The sequence below is a fragment of the Schistocerca cancellata genome, chromosome 12 (assembly GCF_023864275.1).
Source record: "Schistocerca cancellata isolate TAMUIC-IGC-003103 chromosome 12, iqSchCanc2.1, whole genome shotgun sequence".
Taxonomy (NCBI): domain Eukaryota; kingdom Metazoa; phylum Arthropoda; class Insecta; order Orthoptera; family Acrididae; genus Schistocerca; species Schistocerca cancellata.
In genome coordinates this window covers 18,824,762-18,841,793 of record NC_064637.1, presented here as the reverse complement: position 1 = coordinate 18,841,793, position 17,032 = coordinate 18,824,762, and the positions used below count along the sequence as shown (strand labels likewise).

The 17,032-nt window shown below is 38.1% G+C and overlaps 1 protein-coding gene across 10 annotated transcripts in view; it reads right to left on the bottom strand.

The window, feature by feature from the left end:
• Positions 1–17,032, bottom strand: part of LOC126109572 (poly(rC)-binding protein 3) — a 484,702-nt gene that overhangs the window by 48,416 nt on the left and 419,254 nt on the right. For all 10 annotated transcript variants that reach the window (XM_049914594.1, XM_049914602.1, XM_049914603.1 and 7 more), the window contains one exon: positions 15,617–15,673. In XM_049914594.1, coding sequence (XP_049770551.1) covers positions 15,617–15,673 — 57 coding nt within the window. The remainder of the gene's footprint in view (positions 1–15,616; positions 15,674–17,032) is intronic.

Below are 17,032 nucleotides of genomic sequence, written 5' to 3'. Positions count from 1 at the left end.
AATACTACAAAACAACACTCCACCCGAAGACCCGACAGGACCAACTCGGCCCAGAGGCACTACCGGATGTGGATAGAGAGGAGCCAGTGGTCGGCACACCACTATCCCGGCCGTACGGCAGCTTACAAGACCGGAACAATAAGAAACACCTACGTATAGGTACTACTGCGTGGACCGTAGGCACTAGAGATTTTGAAGGGCAACTTAATTGGCAGCAACTGGTTTGACCACAAAGATTACGGTTTCAAATATTCACGTGGGAAAACTAGCCTTTTGCCAAATGCAACAAAATGTTTTCACTCTTCTTACTACTGCCCATGTACACAACAGGTCAATTGCTTCGGTGATGAAAGGTTTAAAATCCAGTGCACTGTATCCCTCCGCTCTCCTTACAACTAAACCAAATAAGTAGAGGATGTGAAACAACTCGTCAAATTTTATTTTGATTCACACAGGTACCTGACAAAGTGAATAAAATTTCATACAAAGTTTAATGAACTGCTCAATATACTGTAAAATTTTGTCTCTATAACCTACAACTCCAAAACATTCTCTGTAGCATTACAACAACCACCCACAGCAGGAACCAAGCCAAAATATCCTCCCTCACTACTTCAGAGCACTAAATAACTCCTGTCCTTGTTATGTATACACCTGTTATCTCACTACAATAAGTACCCTCCCTCAGTACTGGCTCGTCATAACATCTCGCTTTTCTTTTGCACCTTTTACTGTCACCACTGTTGTCGTCGTCCTAACAGTGTACTAGACCATCAGTTCTCACTCCATAACATATTAGATAAATTATCATTTCAAATAATTTTAACTGTATATTATTTCATTAGTATGTATCACATTAAAATCATCACTCTTTATGCACCTGAAATGTATGTGTAAAATCTTGGCCTGATTTGAGAGGTCTGAACACCCTCATCTAATCATGTTAAATAATAAGTTCATTCCGGCTTCACTGAGACATTTCACTACTATTCAACAACAGCTGCCACCTATAGAACAGCTGTGGCGGTGTCTGCCCAAAGTGTAAAACAGAACTTTCGAGTCCAGTTATGCACTGAAATTACTATTATACTAAAGCAGGCAGTTCCGTAGGGGAGATATGATGCAGCCTTACCTGTCAAAACTAGCACTCTATACAATGAATTTATTAAGTTAGTGAGTAGCTGCGTATGTTATACATGGCCTACGTGTGGAGAAATTTCATTAGAGGGATTTGTGTTGTTATAACAGTAACAGATGCAAACAAATCAACTACTTCTTAATTTGCAAATCAATGCGGCAAATCACAATCACAAAAGAAAGCAGAAACTACCAAATGTAAAAGCCAACATACAGTGCGGGTTTTATCATCAAACACAGCTACACCTTCATCTCTTAGTCCTTCTTCTTCTTCTTCTTCTTCTTCTTCTTCTGCTGCTGCTGCTGCTACTGCTTATCCATTAATGGGTGTTGGCAACCACACGCTGCATCTTTCTTCTGTGAACCGCAGTATGCAATAGCTGGTCTACACTTCGTAGTCCTGTCCACTGCTTTATATTGGACAACCAGGATGATTATCTTCACCCTTGTCTTCTTTTTCCTTCAATCTTCTCTTCTATTTTTAACTGTAGAAGCATACATTTGGTGTCCCGTACCAATTGTCCTAGGCATGCAGTTTTCTTCTTTGAAGCACTGTCAACATTTCTCACCGCTCGTTCATTTGTCCCACTACTTCAGCATTCATTATTCTTGCAGTCCACTGTTATTTAAGCATTCTGCGATAAATCCACATTTCGTAGGCCTCTAACTTCTTCGTTGTTGTCATATTTATTAGTGTCCGTCCTACAGAGCTGTATAGAAGCACGGACCAGATGTAGCATTTTACAAATCCGACTAATGTTTAGGTCTACGTCTGTGCTTGTAAGAATATTCTTAAATTTTATGAAGGTGTTTCGGGCATTCTCTACGTGACATTTTATTTCAGAGTCGGTTTGCCAGTCTTCACAAAGCCACATTCCGAATATTTAGTCTCGTTGACTCTTTGTATTACAGACTCTCGAAATCTTAGATTTGCATGTTTTAAATGAGTCAGACTCTCTTCTGACAATCATAAAATTAGTCTTTTTGAAGTTAATATTCAGACCTAGAGTACTGCTGTAATCTCCTACTATGTTGACGAGTTGTTGAAGGTCATCTAAATTATCAGCTATCAATACTGTGTCATCAGCATAGCAAATGTTGTCTATACACACTCCATTAACCTTTATGCCTTTTTCTACATGAAGTGCCTCCTGAAAAATACTCTCAGAGTGCAAGTTAAATAACAGGGGTGAGGGTATGCATCCTTGTCGGCCTCCTCTACAGATATCGACCAAATCTGTGACCTCATAATCAATTTTAACCTGCACTCTCTGATTCCAATATAAATTCTCTATGCAGCAGATATCTTTCTCATCTTATGAATTCTCTAAGAACTTCCACGAGTTTATGATGTTGCACTCTATCGAATGCTTTTTCGTGGTCAATGAAACAGAGGCCTACATTTTTACCCTGATCGTAGCAGTTTTGTACTAGAACTTTTAGTGTGACTTGCTTCTCTTGTACCTAAACTTTTCCTAAATCCATATTGTCTCACTAATTAATTTCTCATATTTTTCGTCTAGTCTCCGATCGATGATTCTCGGAAATATTTTCAGAGAATGGTTCATAAGACTAATGAATGTGATCTTCCGATCTTCTCGTATTCCTCTTCTGTGGTAAGGGAATGAAAGTTGATAATAGTCATTCAGCAGGGTAATGACCAGTGTCGTAAATTTTGTTAAACAGTTTGTTTAAGACTTTGATACCTTCTTCATCAAGGAGTTTAATAAGTTCGAATAGAATTTCATCAACCCGTGTGGCTATTACTAACACAAAAATCTGGGTACACAAATCGTTACATTTTCAGTTCCTTCTAGAAGTTTCTATTCATTTCCTTCAATTAAATTTTCCCCACACCTCTTTACGACGCCTACCTCCAATTCCTTGTAACATGAACCATATCCCTGTGGAAGACCAGTACGCAAAAGCTGATCTATACATCAATCCAGAACATACTATTCAAGTCACATCACAGGCATACCCTACCCTATCTGAGGCAGGCTACCAGTGCGCATGGTTGGGTCATACTGACCTTACTAAACTTACACTCTGCCTTTTATACGCAAAGGACCTCACCTCGTCAAATACACCGATTGCCGTAAGATCACTGAAATTAAGCAACACCTGGCATGACCAGTATCTGTGAAATCACCCCGGGTGTTGCGAATTTTCCCATTGCCTTTCCAGCAAAGGGAAGGAGGGGTGGTGGTGCAAAGTTCATGATATCCAGACTTTTCACCAATTCCCTAGGTTAAACTGCAAATCTTTCCACACTACATCATGAAGTGAGTGCAGGTTACAATGGTGGTGGTGATGTCGAACTGTCCTTCAGATGGGGACATTTAGCTCGGCAGCCACCTTGGTGCTACTCAACAGGAGTAAGCTATGTGCCAGCAACAGGTATCAACACCCCCCCCCCTTTCTCTCTCTCTCTCTCTCCACCCCCCCCCCCCCACACACAAACACACACACACATTCTGTTGCGCCTAGACAAACACTCGAGGGGGAGGCACCACTATCAATATTTTGCCACAGTTCAGAAATATCTTAGATCCGGGACTGCATACGACTTTACTTTTACAGCCTTTCATGCTGTCACCAAACAGCTATTTACCTGAATATCAAATTGTGGCAAACAGCTAAGTAAACCACATAGCGTCCGAGCATATTTTCTTGAGCACAATGCTCTCAGCTTCAGCATATGAATCTGTAACGCCTCCTCCCCACTTACCAACAGTCCCCACCATTTCACACTAGTTTGATACCTTTATCCATAAATCTACAACCACTAGGTTTTATACAGTCGGTTCTATTGCCTTTTCCCCCATTCCTACCACCCTCCCAGATTGCACCACATGTTATTTTATCATATACCACTTGCAGCCTCCCCAGTCGGTACCTAGACAAGCTCACCAGATGAAAATGCCTATCCTGTTCCCTCGCGGTGACCCCAACACCGAGCCCTAAGACTACTACACCCAGTTTCCTTCACGTTCCTCAAACCTACACCATTTGACAATTTCTTATTGCAGCTAAGTTGTACTGGGACAATGCAACTTTGTGCATATGACAATGTAGCAAATAATGAACAGTGGCGAAAACTTCAAACTGGAATTAATTTTAGAGGGGTGGGGAGGATTGTAATGTTGTACAATTAAAAACGATTTCTAAGAGAGCTATCTGTCTAAAATAGTACCGAACATGTATTTCTTGAGCACTTTGACATACTCTATCGCAATTTCTTGAATTGTGTTTAGAAGCACCCCATTTTACGGCAATATTCGGCCGCAACAACACTGCCTTTAACTGGGCTGCGACAGACAAAAAATTTTGCCATATAACTGATGTAGGCTGCTTCAGGTTTCATACTATATTTACTCGCACAAGAAACAGGAATTTGTAGTTTAAAAAGTGTGTACTGGACAACGAAAATAAAATTAGGATAAAAATTTTATTCTTATTTGAAACCTCCCTTAATAAAGTCTTTCAGAACTATCAAAGCATTGCATACTTTTGGTACCGTAAGGCTTATTGGTGATTAATGAAGTCCAGAGTGGTACATTGAACTTCTGTACAAATCTCCAGTTGCTAAACCCCAAAGGGTAACGGATAATTGGGTTTTAAGTGGTATATACTCTTTCATATTTGTACTGGTTTTAGCAATTCTTGGGCAAATTGCTTCTACAAGATATTTGAAACCTTAAAATTTTGCAACAGGTATGTAACAACATCAACTTACTAGTTAAATTTTCTGAAACATTCCACTTACTTTAAAACGGAACACACTTGTGAAGCAAAATTTCTCATTCTTACTCTGTCCCTCATGTGATGCGAAAGTAATACAGCTACGCTCATTCCCACTATCTTGCATTTGTCCACTTTGTGGCCCCCCTGAAACACTTCTGGCACAGATATTTAGTGCTGCAAACATTTCCAGGCAACAAGTAGAAGTTTTATGGCCTGTGTAAACAGACTTTTATGCGTATTAATAAGTGATTATATGTCAGTAAGACGTGTGCATCTATGCACTCACAGTTAAATTATATTAAAATGAAGCGGCAGAGGTTACTGTAGTAACAGAGCTGCTACAATTGCGAGTCATATTTTTATTTCTAAAGCACATGAATACTTAGGTTAGTAAGTGCTATGTAAAAATAAATTGCAAAATTTATAAAATGCAATTACTCCCAGTGGTATTCCTACCAGGTTATTAATATGACAAGATTACTTTCTTTCAGAGTTGGAATATACTAATTCCTAAATTAGTGACCATGGGGAATGAACAGGTTGTTTTAATTTCACCTGACCCCAAAAAACCACAAGCTATTTTTAAAAAGCCATTTTTAAATGCCAAAAATGCAACTAAATTTAATTAACATACAAAATGTTACATAGCCCTAGACAAATTAGAAAGAGCCATCATATTTATTGAAGCCAACTATTTACTGCTCAAGAATTTATTAATATTGTTTAAAATTTTCTTGCAATTTAAGAAACAGTTAAACATTTGACTTCCAGAAAAGAACTTTATGTAGAATCATTATGACTAAGTACAAATTAGTCCTTTTTGGAATCGTGCAGAAATTCCTAGATCTTAAATAATTTTTCGCCTCTGTTCTGCTCTGTCCTAAATTACAAGTATTTCTTAATTTGGGCTTACAAGCCCCTCAGTGCAGAAGATTCTTTCAATGGATGCAGTGCTGGCAGAGTGAGAAATGAAGCTTTTCACAAACTCAATAAATCTTCCTTTTCTTTTGCTGTTTTCACCTATGTTACTTTCCACCATCTGCTTGCCTGTAGCTGTAACAATTCCATTAGAAAACACAGCGGCTGGAAAATAACCAGAATCAGTAATCGTAAACACATTATGCTTGCAAAGGTACATGCATCACTATGTGCCTTTTTTTTTTTTTTTTTTTTTGCACTTTCTTCTTGTTCAGCAGTTAATCTTCTTCCTCTGAATCTTGAATCGAACATATTAGAAAAATAGTGAAAGGTTTCTAGTGCTTGTTCCTTTCAGTTTTTATTATGTCCTTACAGCGTTCCAATCGAGGCTTTCTAAAAGGTTGATCCATAGTCATTGGCTTGTGCAATATTTGTGCTGTTTGCATGAAGAAGACTCAGGACTCTGCAAACCTCTGACAGTTGTCACAGAGGATGAGCGGCATCTTTATAAATAACATTTTCAAAGATTTTGATGGTTTTAGAAATTATAAGAACTGCTCCATTAGACATGTGTAAACTGATATGCACTTTATGTTCCACCTCCAACTTCTTGAGGAATCAAACTTGATGCAAGAATGTACAGACACTCAAAATGTACTATACCCCTTTCATTATAAATATGGCTAACTACAACCACGAACACAATCAGCCAAAACAACATTCACTGGTAAAACTGGCCACCTGTGGCCAACAGTAAACATTTTGCAGACATTATGTAGTGCCAAACCAAAGTGGCGTAGCACAACTATTGGCAGTGCTGGCCTATGATGAAAACTGGCAGTTATCTAACATGGATGCCACCGACACGATCAGACAAACAGTCCTAACACACAAGACTAGTTTGGGAATCAATTGGTCACTTACAGTAACTCTGGCTTGTCAGAGGTACAATCAGTACAGAGGAGCCAACCCAGGAGACTTTGCAGTCGCTGACAACTACAGTAATTCTTAGACTAATTACCAACATATACTAATACCAAGCACAAACTGTTGCAAGTAACACACAATGTTCATTCTGCCACTCGCCACCCTCCTCAATCATACTTTCACAGATGTTTGTTTCCCACAGCCGATGATGTGGCACTTGTGCTGCCTTATGCTTTTTGAACTGTTTAATCCATTCCAAGATAAGACCATGTTGACAGCAAGAACCCGACACGTGGATAACATTACAGTCTCGTATTATGTGAAACTGTAATATGAGGTATATCCAGCAAGTAAATTCCGTTTATATTCTCTGTGGCATGCTACAATTGCAGTAGTCACTTTGAGTAAAGGAGAAGATGACATCATTTTCAGTTCTCTGTGTGTTTATGCTGTATAGCACTCTTGTAGAATGGCAAAGGATACTGAATATCCCACGGCTTGTGGGAATAAATATGTTAATTCGTTTTCTGAATGCAAAGAACAGCAAGCCAGTCAACATTTGTCAAAAGATTTACACAGAAAATGCAATAAGTGATTCAATGGTAAGGAGATGGGTCCATTTGTTCAATGAAGGACACCACCAAAAATAAACCAATGAGAACTGTGCTGGCAGTGTCATGCACTTCTTAAAGCATTGTGCCAGCCAGTCCTCAGTGAGCAGTGGTTCGCATGCCTTACATTGTGTGACAAACCTAATCAAAAGAGGAACAGACTGAAGTTGCACAACCCTAGAAAACGTTAGAAAGTTTTGAGAGAGAGGCAAACAGGCAAGACTGCCTCTTGTTCCTCTGGATTCAATAATGGGGCAAACTGTAGTTGCTCAGCAGATTGGTGAAGGATCAGTGTTACAAATCTGCAAGAAGATTTCAGCAGAAGAAGTCCTCTGTACTGGTGACACCGGAAAGAGGTACCTCAAGGAGATGGTCACAAAACTCTACTCATTACAGGAATATGCAATTCACCATGAAATATACACACCACACATTATTCAAGAAAAAAGCTCAGAAAGCTACATGCTACCTTTGCAGCAGCAGATGTGTTACACACTGGTAAACCGTCCTTGCTACGAGTCGTGTCAAGGTTATGGTTAACGCACCGTATCATTTGATTATACAAGGTAAGGCACTCAAAGGCAATGAAAAAAATAAAAAAAGACATTGTTTGCTGGCGAGAGAACTGTGAGTTACAGTTTAACAGTACTCGACAAGGGCAAAATTACTAGGAACTTGTGTTGAAACAAGTCGAAAAGTGCACTTTGTCTTGTGGATGAAATACTAAAAATTATGGGCATTAAGTACATTGAATGCCTCCTTACCACTGCTATTTTAATGCAATAAAACTCATTTGGAGTGAGGTTAAAATTTACACTGGCTAAAGGGAAATGCCTTTTGAAGGGGCAAATGAGAAAGTGACACAAGAAGACTGGTAAAAGGTAGTGGAATGTGTGAAACTAGTGTTACAGGAAGCACAGAACAATGAAGGTGTGTTACAACAGTATGTCTAAGACTTGATAATACGGTCAATTTGCGCAGTGACACCGATAGTTCAAGTGACCGACTCTGAATTAAGCAGTTTTCCTATTGTCCGATTAGTGCATACTTTAATGAACATCTCACTTTCACTGAAGTTTTGCATTTGTGAATTTATTTGATCACTTTCTCTTTCCTTTAGTGAGAACTAAGGAATATAGTTCAACCAGCTCCCATCATCTCCTTATGGTAAGTTAAACAGAATTTTAGATATATTTCATTTTGTGTAAACACCAAGAGGTTATTTCATGTGTGTAACAGTTTTTGATACATGCAATGATAAGGAGGAAACTTCTTCCAGTGCAAAAATTACTATTTCAATAACCAACGTAATACCAAGCCTTATTAAAAATCAAGAAAAGATTTTTGACTTGCTTAGAGATACCACTGAGATTGATACCATACATAAATTTCAGAATTTTTACATTTGTGTGTGTGTGTGTGTGTGTGTGTGTGTGTGTGTGTCTTTAAACTCCGTACTTTTAACAAGTCAAATAGTGAGAACTGCATAAAAGTGCTCTCTCCAGAAGCATATACACAGGAAAAACAACACAATACAAAAATTATAAAAGAATTTGTTGCCAAGCAAGCAATTTTGGTAGGCAACAAGCAACATAAAGTACTGTTGGAAGATGAATAGTTTTCGAAACAAGACATGATTAATTGGAAGCTGTTTACAAACAGGAAAATTTAATTTGTTACAAAAAATTACTGTAACTCTTGTCCTAATTAAAATTATTTTGACATGCTGAAAGACAGTATGGAGATCTATATTGTACGGGAATTTGATATTTTGGAGGTGGTGTAATGGGGATTTTTTTCAGGGTTAGGACGTGGTCTCCTCATTGTGTTGAAGAAAATGCTACATGCAGAAGGATATGAACACACTCTTTACATCACTGTGTACTACATAGAGCAGAGTAACATTTTAGAGAATACTGTATCACCAGGATTAAACATCCTCTCGAAACAACATTTGTGAGGCAAAGGTCAGTGGACACCAACATTCCTGAAAGAAACTGAGCAGCCCAGAGTACTAAGCTGAACCCAATGGAATACCTTTGGGAAGAGTTAGAATGTCAACTCTGCTCCAGACCCAGTGTCCAATGTCACTAGCTCAGCTCTTAAGGAAGAATGGGCTGCCATTCCTCCACAGACATTCAAATAACTCATTGAAAGTGTCCTCAGCATAGTCCAAACCATCAAGAAGGCAAATGGTGTACACCTTACATTACTGTCCAGATATTACGATCAGATAGTGTATGCAAATTTCTCTGTCGAATCACTCAATGGTGAGACGACAATGATTACTGTAATGTCCAAGTAAAAATGTAAATAAATAAAAGATAGGTGACCAATCCAGTTACTGGGGCAATGTTTACTTTGGATCTGTACAGAGAAGGAACAGATACACTGAAACAAAGTCTTAGAACTCACACACGTTAGTTAATAATTAAGTGTTAAACATTCTGTTTATAACACATGGATCTGTGTGTGTGTGTGTGTGTGTGTGTGTGTGTGTGTGTGTGTGTGTGTGTGTGAGGGGTGGTTGGTTTTTTATGCAAATAGAGTTCAGAGGTTCGAGCATGTTAATCTTACATACACACATCACCTTGGTTGCTGCAAGAAATTTTGTGAATAACACAATTTTCCTGTGTAGTCATATGTTTAACAGTATTTTCAAAACACTTCCGGTCTGAAAGCAAATTTTAATCTTGTGGGCATTTGAAATCTTGTGCTACACTATCTATTCCTTACCTATAGGCCGTGAGAAAAACGGACGATATTGACAGTTAACGTGGTCAGGTGACAATAATGTCACTACAGCTCGCATATTCTTGCGGAAAAATAAGGGAAGTAATACATAAATTCAAAAAATTGAGAAGAGGCTGGTGGTAGCGGTGGTGGGTGGTAAATTCCTGTGGGACCAAATTGCTGAGGTCATCGGTCCCTAGGCTTCACACCCATGGCCGAGGGTGGACTTTGATACGACGACATAGGGTTGTAACACAAGCATCAGTGTGCGTTACAGTTGCAGACAGGCAACACAGGTCTTCACAATGTGAAAAGGACAACTTTACTGGCAAAACTGTTTTATCACAGCAACAGCAATGGTGCTGCTGTTCTCTGCAAGTACTGATGCTTTAAAGGAATATGGAGAGGTCTCTCTTCCACACTGGGATTGAAGAAAATGATTTAGACATTGGCAATTTGAGAACTTCTATTGGGAGACGGCCAATTGCACCACTAATTATTGAAGAGATTGTTGTTGCTCTGGCTGAGAACGCTGAACGCAATGTGTGATCTTCAAGTCGTGCATGAAGTGTGTCACGACAGGGTGAACATTTCATGGTCTACAGCTTGAAAAGTTCTGCACACAACTGTGAAATGTTATCTACAGTGCAGTTCCAGGTTGTCATGGATGTAGACAGTTATCACATTGACCAATGTTTGTAACCAGTAACATAAACACTGGCATGGAAAACAAATGTTACACTCTCATGTGATAGTTAAAACGAGTTTCTTTCAATAGTTGATTCATTATTTTCCTTCCGCATGTCCTTGTGAACGTTTTCACAAAGTTTCACTATTCCACAATCTCTCTTTTTTTTCATGGGGGCCCTCTCAATAGCGAAAGTTTTTAATTAAACTTCTCTGTATTCACAACAGAAATGCCAACTATTTTCACAGTTTGACCAAATATTTGCAGTTCTTCTTTCCATAGTTAAATAACTGCACTGTTCCTCAATGAGCAACAAAGACTTTATCAATATATTAACAGTTATAAACAGAAGAAAATACAATGTGAATCACCACTCACATCACTGTCAAGATACTATAGTGACTTTCTTCTGCACTGCTTTAACTATCATTGGCACTAACCCAAATTTTATCTAACTGCAAAAAACTTTTGAATTTCGCACCCTCGATCCTCCACAAATCTGCACCACCATGTAGCAATATCTGCCCTTTCTGTTAATATTTTACATTCGTTAATAATGGATTAGCTGAAGCCTTAGTCTTTGTCCGCTGCACACAATGAAAATTTGCTGCCTTTAAGATCGCCGTTCTGAAGCTACATGAGCAACATTGATTGTTAAGGGAAGGGAATGGCCAATGCTATCACTTACAAATGGGACAGTGAAGTATGTATCTCTGAAAACTGTCCAAAGCTCTCTTGGGTTTTCTCATGGTGACTGCAGCTTTGTCACGTCAGTCTATATTATACTGTTCTTTCGCTATCATTACAACTATCTTTCTGTTTACTTTTAAAGATGCCTTGGTCCTCTTTATGACCTGGGCAACAGGAAATAAAAGCTCACCATGTCCATTCTCTTTCTCAAAATACTTCCTCCCAAGTACACGAGTTTGTGGGCTTTGCTATGCAACATTCTTTCTCCTCCTATTTTCGCTTCACACGTTTGGTTGCCCCGCAATTACAAACTATGAATCAGACATCTAGTTAAGTGAAGCAAAACAACAGCATCTGTTGTACGCAAGAAACTCATTGTTACATTTAACACACACGTGCACATTTGTCTTGCCGCATGGCAATGTGACTTACACAACCTGCTCAAGTACCACTCATCACTAGTCAACGAAACAATAGAGGGATCTGGAACAGACACTGACATTATAAGAGCCATCTACTGGAGTTCATTAACAAGTGTCAACTGGTCGTAACTAACTTCAAAATTTACAACAAGTAGATATACTTTTGATATGCTTTGAGCATTTATGATGAAATCAGCAACAGCTGAGTTGGCATAAGTTGATCCCTGCCAACTGGAGCAGAACACTGATGACAGCTTTGCCTGCCTACTACAATGATTCATGAACCGTGATTTTATAAACTTGGCAATACCTCAGTGTTTTCACATCTCACAGACAGTTACTGTGCAGCTCTAGTACAGAATACATAATGTTTACACAAAGATTCTGGAGCCACATATTGGATAGCATAACAAACACTGTTCAAGAAGGGAGAGATTAGGGTTTAATGTCCCACTGACAACAAGACCATCCGAGACTGGGGACAAGCTCAGATTGGGTAATAAAGGGAAAGGAAATTTACCTTGGCCTTGTCAGAGAAGCAATCCAGATACTGCCTTAAACTTTAAGAGAAACTGTGGGAAATCTGAATGTGGATGGCCAGATAGGGATCTGAACCACTGCCTCCCAAGTTGTTTTTTTAGTCCAGTGTCTTATCACTCTGCCATCTCACTATGTCATTACTAGTTGAGGATACAAACTTTATCACAGCATAAAATCCATGCTTGACCCAGGAACTATGCAAGTAAATATTAAACTGATAAAAGCATTACAGATTAAGCAAACGAAATCAACACAAAATAAAAACAAGTAAAAGCAGAATGTATGAGAACAACATGGCAAAAGAAGTGGGTGCAGAAAAAGAAAGAAAACTGATTTTGGACGCAGGGTGTCTGAACTTCACTGCACCAAGTTTAAAATTAGGTCAACATACTAAGAATATGTAGAAAGCATACGTTTAAGTTGAGAAGGAAGGAAAGATGAGTGGCAGCAGCACCTCAAAAATCTGAGGAAAGTTAATTCCTGAATACATACTGTCTGATGTGAAAGCAATAAACAGCCGAATAAAATTGCCAGTTTTGACATAGCACATGGAGGCAAATAAGTCACCTGAAATCAGTGGAATATCATCAGCACACTAAAAACAGTTAATTTTAGGAATTAGGATTTTTGCCAACACCGATATATGTCTCTCGTGATAATTCTATCAGATTCCCATAAATATGGCAATGGCCTTGCCACAGTTGATGCACCGGTTCCCGCGAGATCACCGAAGTTAAACGCTGTTGGGCGTGGCAGGCACTTGGATGGGTGACCATCCAGCCGCCATGCGCTGTTGCCATTTTTCGGGGTGCACTCAGCCTCGTGATGGCAATTGAGCAGCTACTCGACCGAATAGTAGCGGCTTTGGTCAAGAATACCATCAAAACAGCCGGGAGAGCGGCGTGCTGACCCCACACCCCTCCTATCCGCATCCTCATCTGAGAATGATACAGTGGTCGGATGGTCCCGGTAGGCCACTCGTGGCCTGAAGACTGAGTGCTTTTTTTCCCCCATAAATATTCACAACAAGACAATGACTGGACAAAGATCAGAACTACTTTATAATGTTTGTTATCTTTTGTAAGTAAGCTGCTGACTTGATAATTATACAGAATTAGAAAACCTGACATATGCATGAGAAAGACCAGTTTGGTTGACTTCAGGAAAGGTAAAATGGATTATAAAAGTGCTAGAGATACGGTATAAACTTCACAATATTTTGATGAATGGGGATAATGCAGAGCATTCTAAAAACCATGTGCATGCAACAAAAACAGCAGAATAAAAACTGAACATCTCTCTTGCTGAAATGATGGGAGTGAAAGAAATTTCATAACAATGTGACAGAGTGACTTTCACTACTCAGTGGTCATTCAAAAGTAACTTCTAAGAAAGAAGTTAGATCATTACACTCATTGTTTTTAGCCCTACGTCAAAGGTCATCATATCCAGCCTGTTTCAAGCCAAGTGGATATGTTAAAAGTCCAAAAAATAGACAAAATTTAGTTATGAGCTGTAACACCTGTGTTACAATCACTATCAGACTGGATGAGCATTGGTTCAAACTACAATTTTTTTTACACATAGTAAGTCAAAACCTCTTGCATAATCAGCTGTCAGCTCCAGTAACACATGCCATTTATATCACATGCACGATGCGTCGAAATTCACCGTCAAGGTATAAACATAAATGAAGTTTGGTGTCCAACAGGCACTGGGTTGGAGATCTCACTCTACAAGAAATTGTATTCAACTGTGCTTGGTACAGGGGATTTATACGCTTTTTCCATTTCTATGATAAGTATTGTACAGCACACCAAAGGCTTACCACAACAAAATGACAATTAGTACATCTTTGAGAAACAAAAAGATGTGAGATTCTAGTAAAATTACACAACCCTTTGAAACTCACAATAAAGTTTGTTTTACTTTGACCATATATAAATTTCACAGCTGATCACTTTCTCTTTTGAATAAGTAAAATATATTGCAAGGAGTGCAGTTCAAACCTATGCCCAACCAATCTGTGACAGGAACTCAAGCCTTACAACAATTTACTACTGGCTGAGTTAGTTTTTTACCTTCCTAAGAATACCCACAATAATTGAAATCAATGTTTCAATTTCTTGGAAACAATTACGTTGCAAACCTGACATATGTAAAAAAAACTTACATTTTTTAACAATGGAAAGTCTAGAATATAACAACAATATAGGAAGGACAGACTGTTACTCACTATATAGAGTGGGCGTCAAATCGCAGGCAGTATTTTTCCATTATGCCTCTCTGCTACTCAATGCCTTCTCTATATGGTGAGTAGCAATCTATTCTTTCCATACTGTTAGTCATTACTTTATAGGGTTATTTCAATTCCAACTGGTCCATCTCCAATCTGGATTTTTGTTCAAAAATGGTAGTGATCTAGACACTTATACAGGAGTTACTTTCATGTGGTCCTGATTAGTATGCCGATTAGCGTCAGAAATTGTGGTTCACAGGATTTGGTCTCTCTGTAAGAGAAAAAGTTACCAATGCTGATATTCAGATGAAATAACTGTGTGGCTCAGAGTGAGCAAGTCTTCGATTACACAAAGCAAGTGTAGACTAGGCAGAATAACAACAAGCTGAAGACATTCTCTTATGTTTCAGACATTCATCCAGTGACATTTAGCAAACGTTAGAAACCATTAAATAGAACAATCACAGTGGAAAACAACTACTACTTCACCTTAATCGTGAGTTAAGTACTTTCATCAGTGTATAATCTCATTTAATATCCTGTATGATTGGACATCAGATTGACTCTCATAGTTCAGTCAGCAATTTTACTACAGTTGACGTTTAGTATCTGACAAAACGTGTGAAAAAACAAAAACTGGGGAGGAAAAAAAAAAAAAAACAGGTGTGGTGGGTGATGGTAGATGTAGATGGTTCATCTTAGTATTGTTAACAACATGTGTTTCACATTGTGTAATCCAACTAAATCATATACTACCACCACTGGTCATTAAAGTTAACTTGTCAGAACTGTCAACAGAATATTCAGTAATGTGGACTATTACCACACAAATATTGTATTTGCCAACATACCACAAGCATATAAAATATTTCTATTTTCTTTTTGGCCTCATAAAAATAAAAATACAAGTCAAATTCAGTAGAAGTTTCATTTCTATCTTAATGAAATGAGTGCAAATACTTGCCTCCTCTCTAAATCTTTTAACAATTTCACCCTTCTTGCCAATGATGCTCCCAACCTCCTGCAAAGAAAAAGGAAAGCATTAAAATTCATCAACAGTTCAGACAGACATAAAACAATGAGTAAGCATTCTCCTACACAGACAAGATAATCTTCAGCTACAATGGCATATCCACAATGCAAAAACACAATAATGTGAAAGACAAGGCATAGAGGTGAGAAATTTCTGCCCAATACCTACATCTCGTAAAAAGCCCTAAGCTCCAATTTACTATGTTGCAATTGCAGTGTCAATTGTGTACAAACTTTGTGAAACAGAAAACTGTATCACAAATTAGGTTTACATTCGTACGATATGGAAACTGTCGGACCTTTGTTGCAATGGTATAAAAGTATAGTTTATGACCAAAAGTTATTCAAAAGAGATTTGATAGTAAGTCTAACTGCATAGGAGTTTTAAAATGTAATTTTGTCCAAATGCAAGGTACTGTTCCAAAATCCTGAAGAGCTTCACAGAATGGAAACTGAAGGTACTGCAGGAAAAATGTGTCAAGAATCATATGGTATGTGACTGGTGAAATATAGAAAAAGTTTTTCTGAGAAATAATGCTCACTTAACAATCACTGAAATAGCAAAAATTGAATTGGAGAAATACAGTACAAATCTCTTTCAGGGTTTCTCTAAATTTATTCTTGAGAAAGGATGTGGAAGAAGAAAACAAAAGAGTATAATTAAAAGGATTAAGTTTTTTCTATCCAGTAACTGTATATCCCACGCACTGGAGTCCTCATCTCTACACCAATGGAAGCCTATGGGAATCTTAATTACATCAAACTTTAATTTAATGTGCTGGTTCAGCTGATAAGGTTTCAGAAGATGATGATTTTCACGAAATTATTATTATTTCCTTTCATTTTCAGTTTGAAATGTCAGTAAACTTTAACCATAAGAATCACTCTGATGAAAGAGTATAGTTTGCAAAGATGTCGGCTACATGAATTTTCCATTTACACTGTAATAACAGCTAAACAAGCAAGACAATTTCTTCAGTTTTTTTTATCAGTTTTCACTGTTTCAAACTGCATCTTATCATAGATTTAAGTTGCTGAATAACAGGTATAAGGCTAAAAAGTTATGCAGACAGATAAAGTGGGAAATTATGTAACAGCTCTACTTAAACAATTCTGCAAGCACAAAGAAGGCAAAAGAAAAGAAAATCTGAAATGAAACATGGCACTATTAAAGTGATGGTATAAGTTTCAAGAAAATGTTAAGAACTTCTTGAATTTGTAAATGTATTCCATGTAGTATTACAGAAGGCAAACAAATACTTATGTTGAGTACAAATACCTACAATTACGGTGGCACAATAACATGGGAGAAATTGTAAAAGCATTGGAAAGAGTATTTATACATTTT